This window comes from Heloderma suspectum, chromosome 6 (genome assembly GCF_057233095.1).
Source record: "Heloderma suspectum isolate Gila_16-S chromosome 6, 16-S_ref, whole genome shotgun sequence".
NCBI classification, from domain to species: Eukaryota; Metazoa; Chordata; class Lepidosauria; order Squamata; family Helodermatidae; genus Heloderma; species Heloderma suspectum.
In genome coordinates, this window is record NC_139463.1 from 118,406,620 (window position 1) to 118,415,018 (window position 8,399).

The following is an 8,399-nucleotide window of genomic DNA, read 5'->3' on the forward strand; positions in this document are numbered from 1 at the left end:
CCAACAACGCCCTTGCATGCACAGCCAGCCCCATGGCCCTGCTGACCTGTGCCCTTCCAGAAATGAGCATTCCTGCCTGTTTGGGGGCTTACTATTGGAAACCCTAAATCCCCACTCCACAAGATGTAGGAGCTGCTTGAGGACAGGAATCGGGGACGGAGCATTCGCCATGAGGCAGTGCTGGACTCTGCCCTCTGAAAGACTTATCTGATATTTAAAGAACAATAGCAAATGAGGAATGGATACAGAAAGCATATGGAAGAGAAGACAGAATATAGCCAGGAACTTTTAGGAGATGTCCTTCTCAGAATTTTCATTACTGTATCCCCACATTTTAAGGAGAAGTATCATCAACACTTGTAAAAACAGGGAATTCAAATTATCATTTATGTTAGTAAATCTCAGTTGCATTACATTACTTGCACTCTTATGTGCCACTCCTAATTCATTTCTACAATAACAACACTTTCTTTCCCCTTTCAAATGAACACTATTTAGAAACAGCTGTTAACTGTCAAACGAAGTCTGGATCATTGACATATCAGCCCATACCCAAGACAGCAGTGGCATTACCTGAAACAGCAAGAACACTTGTTGTGCAGGAGACAAAGGTCCGAAGGACAACAACCCACCCCCCCATCCCACTGCGCTGGCATTTTGCCACTGCATTTCAGTGGAGCAAAGACCTAAACTGAAGACTCCAAGTTTTGTATACCGGCATGGGTGAAAAATGGTTCATAAATGTGGAATTAAATGAAATAACATTTTTCATATTTTGCCTAATACTGTAGATGCATTAATTACTTTAGTATAACTTATCTCACAGTGCCAAGGTTACATAACGTAATCTGTAACAATTTCGTAAAGTTAGCATGTTCATCAAATACATTTTCTCATCATTTTTAAAAACTTCTTTCAGATCACATATGGCTCATATGCCCCAGCAGAGAAAGGGATGATTCAGTTCCCTTCTTTTTACTGCATGGTCCCAAATGAAGACTTTCAATATATGGGAATTATCAGCCTGCTTAAGCACTTTGGATGGACGTGGGTTGGGCTCTTTGTGGTGGATGATGATAGTGGAGAACATTTCTTGCAGGCCCTGGAGCCATTGCTTTCCCAAAATGGGATCTGTTCAGAGTTCACAGGGCGAATCCCAAGCCAAGAACATGCTGTCTCCACGAATCAACTGTATCATTTAGCCCATAATATTCATCTTCTTTTAAAGTATAGGAAATCCAGAATATTTCTCATCTATGGTGAAACTTTTACCATTTTGTGGCTGAGGTACATTATGGATCTATTAACACCAGGACACGAGGAAAAGACATTTGTGGGAAAGGTATGGATTACAGCAGGACAGATTGATTTTATGTTATCAAGTGTTAGACGGGACACAGATCTGCAAGTGTACCATGGTGCCATTTCCATTGCAATTCACTCAAATGAAGTTCTGGGGTTCCAGAAGTTCCTTCAGATCCTAAAACCTGACTGGGCACAAGCAGATGATTTTCTCCAGGAGTTCTGGGAGGAAGCATTTGACTGTTCAGTTCCAGATCCTGGGGTGCCGTACAAGGTCTCTGGAACATGTACTGGGGAGGAGAGGCTGGAAAGTCTTCCTGGAACTCTTTTTGAAATGCGCATGACTGGCCATAGCTACAGTATCTATAATGCTGTCTATGCTGTGGCATATGCTTTACATGCCTTGCGCTCATCTAGATCCAATCGCAGAGTAACGGCGGGTAGCAAAAAAGATGTGATTCAAGATCTACAGCCCTGGCAGGTAATATCTCTGCAATGTAATGTCCACATCTCCATGATTAGGTCAGCACAACTGTAGACAGAATCTAACTTGCTGTTCCACAAACAATTCTTTCAGAAAGATATATGGGTTTGCCTTTTTCTGTCCTCGAATCCTATGAAGTGGGAAGTACTGAGTTCTCATCTCTTTCTCACTGAAAACACATTTCTTACTCTGGGACTTGGTTAGATGAAACTGCATGAAGTAATATCTGAAATGTAGCCTTAAGTATGCTTAGATTTGAGCCAGTGAAGTTAATGGAGCTTGAGTTACACATTAATGGGGCTTAGGTTACTCATGGGGCTTAATGGGGCTTAATGAAGTTACTCAGAAATAGGTTACTCATTTGGTTACTTAATTAGGTGACTCACTTAGGTTACTCATGGGGCTTAATGGGCTTATTTAATGGGGCTTAGGTTACTCCCTAATTAGGTCACACATTAATGAAATTAATGGGGCTTAGGTTCCTCAGGCCATATTTGTCACTTTGAATTCAGAGGGTCTACTTTACGTGCAACCAACTCTGAATCCGCATTAGGAGGGAGACGTGTTCTATTTCATTTTCAGAGCAAAGCCTTCAGTATGGTTTGATTCTCTTGTTTCTTTTTTCTCTTCCAACTAGCTGCACACTTTTCTTCAAGGCATTTCATTTAACAACTCTGCTGGAGAAAGAGTGTCTTTGAATGATCACAGGGAAATGGAAGGTGGATTTGATATAATGAATTTGGTTACATTTCCAAACAAGTCCTTCCTTAAAGTGAAAGTCGGATGGATAGATCCCAATGCTTTTGAAGGAAAAGCATTCATCATCAATGAAAACAAGATTATTTGGCATAGCAGTTATAATCAGGTGCGGATTCTATTCTTGAAAGGCACGCTATTATGAAGATGGGTGAAGTCCCAACTATATGAATGGGCCACAGTGGACCACCATATGGCCATCTTTGTCTTTCTGGAATGAGAAATTCAGCTGAGCAGAACACTTCTTTTCTCCAGCCCCCAAATGTGTCTCAACCAACCAACCAACCAACCAACCGACTTCAAGCATAATATTTGCTGTGTTCAGAAAAGTTCTGCCACATTCTTGTGTGCACTATGTTCTCCATACACCCATGTCAAGTGATCACTTGTTTATTTCTATGTCAGCTGAAGATCAATACAGGTTTCTCCTTTCTAAACATTATTCTCCTTAATGAATAGGTCCTGCCCATTTCTGTCTGTAGTGAGTCTTGCCCCCCTGGTTATCAGAAGAGAACGATGGAAGGGGAGAAATTTTGCTGCTATGATTGTGATTTATGTCCAAAAGGGAAGATTTCAAACCAAACCGGTAGGTCATGTGGGCCACCAGCAAATACCTTTAATACCAGATTACTATTTTCAAAGAGGGTGCTGAATCAGCATACATGTAACCTCTTGGTGAGTGTCAGTATTGATTTTATCACCCGGCTAATTTTGCGAATTACCAAGCGTGCTGGGGAATTGTGCCATCTTTGCCATAAGTATTCAGTTCCTGGTTCCAGATGGAAAATGTGGGGGAAAGGTGACTTTCAAACACAATCATTTGCAACTGAATTCAGTTCAGACATTCATCTGCAAGTCAAAAGGTGACAAGAACTCAAGCAATGTACATATGCATGTGAAAGAGCCTTTAACTGTGGATAGGGGTGCATGAAACCCACTTACCTGGTCTCGCAGCTTTTCGTGGTGGGGGGAGGCGCTTCACTGCTCTCCCCCCGAAGTTCAGGCTATTTGCGTTGCCCTTATTTTCGCCGTAGTCTACGTAAAGATTTACATAGACTACAGCGACCAAATAAGGAACGTGAATGGCGGCTCCCTATGGGGGCTGCCATTAGCCGTACGCGATTTTTTTTTTAAAGTCACCCGTGATAGGCTACGTGACGATTTACGTAGCCTATCACGGCTGACTTTGCAAATCTAGCTGTGATAGGCTACGTTAATCGTCACGTAGCCTATCACGGGGGCATTTTTTTTTTTTTAGTTTTATTGGAATGGCGGCGGCAGCAGCCGGTCGAAAGATCGGCTGCCGCTCCCGCCCCTGACGAAGACCCGACGAACCGCCGCCGGGAGGGACATTCGGGAAAGGTAAGTCCCGTCCCGGGGGGGTGCGGGGAGCGGGGGGGTGCCGAGAATTTCTCCCCGAAACTTGTTCGGGGGGCCGAACACGTTGGCTCTCGGCCCCCCGAAGTTTCGGAAAGAAATTCTCCGCCAACCTTAACTGTGGAAAACTGGGAAATGGAACTGGGAAATGGAGATGCCTTCATAGTGGTCTAATTGTTCTGGGTGGTCAGTGAGTCAGAATATTGCTCCTCCTTTTCCTTTGATTCATTTCCAGCCACCATAGTAACTAGAATCTTTCCAGCACCTTCAGAATAGTGGTGATTTTCATAACTAGATGGTCTTGCATGGCTGATATCCAGCTGTTTGTTCCCTGTTTGGGGGAGATGGCATGCAGACTCCTTCTGTCAATTTGTGCCATGCTAATGCGAGTCCCTAAAGATGACAGGTCAGAATGGTGCATAGAAACAAATGTAGGCAGAGTTCTGTTAGTACTCCCATCTTCCACGTTTTATTTAGTGATTCATTTCAACACTTTGTTAAACACTTCCACTGTATCTGTTCAAAGTACAATAAAGGAAAGAGAAAAATGCACTGCACCATGGTGTATTATAATACACCAGATTAAGAATTTTTTTTTTAATTCAGAATGGAAGTAAAGATTGAAGCCAAATAATAATTACTATTTATTTTGCTACCATTGCTAATAATATGAATAAGAAGAAACTTGACTATCTCCCCCTTATGACTGAACAGGAAAGCCATGAAGTAATAGTGGGCAACATTTTTCACCACCAGGTCCACATGACAGGGAGGTCTGTTGGCACAGATGAGTAGACATACACAAACCCTCATGTTCTCTCTCTGTTTCTTCCCAATACCCACCCTCATCTCAATGTCAAGGAATGAGGGGCTTTAAACTTCCCCAACTTACCTCCTGAGGTAAGGGTCAGGGGAAGAAATGTGTACACACATGCTGTTTCCCCTCTACCCCTCCACAATTCAGGGTTGAGGTTTAGACCTCCCCACCTTACTAGCTGAGTACATCATGTGATGGTATTAGTGGTGAGAGTTAAAAGTCCCATGATCAGAACAAGCAGTAGCAAACTACTCTGAAAGTTTCCAGGGACAAATCTTTAGCTTGAAGATCTCCCCCTTATGAATAAACAGGAATGCCCTGAGCCAATGGTGAGCAACCTTTTTCACCACCAGGGACTGTAGGGCCCCAGGCCTGTAAGCAAGCTACCAGTAGCTTTACAGATGCTTTCGTTGTTGTTATTCAGTCATTAAGTCGTGTCCGACTCTTCATGACTCCATGGACCATAGCACACCAGGCCTTCCTGTCCTCCGCTCTCTCCCGGAGTGTTCTCAAGTTCATATTCATTGCATCAGTGATGCTATCTAGCCATCTCATCCTCTGCCGTCCCCTTCTCCTTTTGCCTTCAGTTACAGATGCTTAGAGACCCCTAATGCTCTCTGCTTTGGTTTGTTATTAGTAGCAATCCCTTGCAAGTGGGCATCTCCGCTTGTAAGATGAGTCAAAGGCTGATACAGTACCTCTCAGCACATCCCATGTTAATGAGCCAGATCCTAGGATGTGCCTGAGAAATGAAGCTCTGTTTATCTTAAACAGAACCAAGTGTATGTGCTGGGAAAATTGTGATAATCTTGCTTCTGCCAAATATGTTATTCAGCTAGGGATGGTGGAGAATTTCTCCACGAATCTTCGGGAGGCCGAGCGCCGAGGCATTCGGCCCCCCGAAAGTGTTGGGGAAATTCTCTGCTGGCCCCCCGCCCCCCCGGGATGGGACTTACCTCATGTGAATGTCCCTCTCGGCGGCGGGTCCCGGCAGCGTTTCGGCGGCGTTTCGTCGGGGGCGGGGGCGGCGGCCGGTCTCCCGACGGGCTGCCGCCACCGCCATTACAAAATAAAAAAGTAAAAAAAACACAAAACCACACACCCGTGATAGGCTACATGACGATTTACGTAGCCTATCACGGCTAGATTTCCAAAGTCAGCCGTGATAGGATACGTAAATCGTCACGTAGCCTATCACGGGTGACTTTGGGAAAAAAAAGTGCGTACGCAAATGGCGGTGGCCCATGGGCGCCGCCATTTGCGTTTCTTATTTTGGCATGTCTAGTCTATGTAAAGATTTACGTAGACTACGGCGAAAATAAGGGCAACGCAAATAGCGTTCCCTTATTTTCGCCGTAGTCTACGTAAATCTTTACATAGACTAGACGTGCCAAAATAAGGAACGCAAATGGCGGCGCCCATGGGCCGCCGCCATTTGCGTATGTGCTTTTTTTTTTCTTCAGAGTCACCCATGATAGGCTATGTGACGATGAACGTAGCCTATCACGGCTGACTTTGGAAATCTAGCTGTGATAGGCTACGTTAATCGTTACGTAGCCTATCACGGTTTTTTTTTTTCACTTTTTTTTTGCGGCCGGGGAGACGGGGCGCTTCTCCCCGGCCTGAATTTTGGCCGGGCAAGGCAGGGTGCCTCCCCCCATGGCCTGAATTTCGGCTGGGCGAGGTGGGGCACCTCCCCCCCCTCGCCTGAACTTCGGGGGGAGAAGCGAAGCGCCTCCCCCCACTGTGAAAAAAGCTGCGGGACAAGGTAAGTCCCTTTCGTACATCCCTATATTCAGCACTGCCAGGCTATGCTGAGAAAGTTGTAGATAAGCTTCAACATGCATGATTAATGCTTGTACCTGCCATATTATCTCACTGCTAGGGATGGACGGATTACTTACCATCCATTCTATTGTGTTTTCTGGCCAGGGGGGAGGCAATGCATTCCTCCACCCCACCCCACCTGGAATCCTCCTGAGTGACTCCACTCCATCAGGATTCCATGGAGCCACACAGCAGCTCCGTACCACTGGTGTTATGGTAATGGTGGCTGCGAGTCAGAACATTTCTACACTTGATCAGCCATCAGAGGATCATTGTGTATTATTAGCATTACAAATAAATGGTTGGTGGTTGGCCAGCACCATGGCAATAAAACACTACAAAATAAATAAACAAACAAGCAAACAAACAAACAAATAATAAAATGGGTGCATAAAAGTAATCAAGTACACTTCTTCATCAAGAGGTTTTTGTTAGGAAGGAGGCAAAAAAAGGTGTTTCATTTGGTTACTTTCTGCATGTAGGACCAGGAAGTCATAAATGCAGATTCCAGAGAGAAATTAAATGGAGAAATTTCAAAGTATCCCTCTGGTATACCAGATGCCTTCTCATGAGACAAACTCAACATGTGGATACTACATAATAGCAGTCAGGAGAAGAATTGACCCCGATATTTAATTACTCATAGAACTGTTTGCATTTCACATATGATTCAGCTTTGTAACACTCCCTCTTTGTTTGTCAGACATGGATGACTGTTTCAAATGCCCAGAAGATCACTATCCCAGCAAGGACCGAGATCTTTGCATCCCTAAGGTTGTACGCTTTCTGTCCTATGAAGAACCCTTAGGGGAAAGTTTATCTTCACTTGCTGTTTCTTTTTCCTTGGTCACAGCCTTGGTGCTGCACACATTTATTAAGTACAGAGATACCCCCATAGTCAAAGCCAACAACCGGGGCCTCACCTACATGCTCCTTGTCTGCCTCCTGCTCTGCTTCCTCTCTTCTTTGCTATTCATTGGCCAGCCTGGGAAACTGAGCTGCCTTCTCCAACAGCCAATGTTTGGTTTGATCTTCTCAGTGGCTGTTTCTTGCGTGTTGGCCAAAACCATCACTGTAGTTGTAGCTTTCATGGCCACCAAGCCAGGATCCAGCATGAGGGAGTGGGTGGGGAAGAGACTGGCCATCTCCATTATTCTTTGCTGCACTCTTATTCAAGCTGGTATTTGTGCCATGTGGCTGGCAAGCTCTTCCCCATTCCCTGATACAGATATGCACTCAATCACTGAAGAAATCATCATGGAATGTAATGCAGGGTCTATCATCATGTTTTATCTTGTTCTGGGTTATATGGGTTTTCTGTCCATCATCAGCTTCACTGTGGCTTTCTTTGCCAGGAAGTTGCCAGACACTTTTAATGAAGCCAAGCTGATCACCTTCAGCATGCTGATGTTTTGCAGTGTTTGGTTGTCATTTGTTCCAACTTACCTGAGCACCAAAGGAAAATACATGGTGGCTGTAGAGATCTTTTCTATCTTAGCTTCCAGTGCTGGTTTACTAGGTTGTATCTTTTTCCCAAAATGGTACATTATTGTGCTAAGACCTGAGCTGAACAAGAGGGGGAAGTTAATAAAGGGAAATAATTAAAGAAGTGATTGGCAAGACATGTCTTGTGGCTGTATGTGGTCCCCCAATCCTTTTTTGTAGCCCATAACACCCCAAATTGGTTTCTCCCACACTTTCAAGTTGCTGCTGGTGGAGGTGACAATGAATGCTCACTTTTCCCTTAAAACAAGGAGTGTGTGAAAAACAAACTTTTAAAATGAAAAAAAAAATCCCTTCCCATGTGGCTCCACACACAACTTCTTTTAAATAGAA

The 8,399-nt window shown here is 44.3% G+C and overlaps 1 protein-coding gene across 1 annotated transcript; it reads left to right on the forward strand.

Annotated features, from left to right (window-relative positions):
* Positions 1-1,239: 1,239 nt before the first annotated feature.
* LOC146342833 (vomeronasal type-2 receptor 26-like) lies at positions 1,240-8,168 on the forward strand. Its single transcript, XM_084808022.1, has 4 exons — positions 1,240-1,342; positions 2,424-2,651; positions 3,002-3,128; positions 7,267-8,168. Exons 1-4 carry the CDS (start codon positions 1,295-1,297, stop codon positions 8,166-8,168), a joined length of 1,305 nt encoding a protein of 434 aa, XP_084664148.1. The 5' UTR covers positions 1,240-1,294.
* Positions 8,169-8,399: the final 231 nt, after the last annotated feature.

Bases quoted from the DNA above. Each gene is read 5' to 3' on its own strand.
- LOC146342833 (XM_084808022.1), top strand. From the start codon at position 1,295: ATGGATCTATTAACACCAGGACACGAGGAAAAGACATTTGTGGGAAAG. The intron at 1,343-2,423 runs GTATGGATTACA...TCTTCCAACTAG, and splicing joins AAAAGACATTTGTGGGAAAG to CTGCACACTTTTCTTCAAGG. The intron at 2,652-3,001 runs GTGCGGATTCTA...CTTAATGAATAG, and splicing joins GGCATAGCAGTTATAATCAG to GTCCTGCCCATTTCTGTCTG.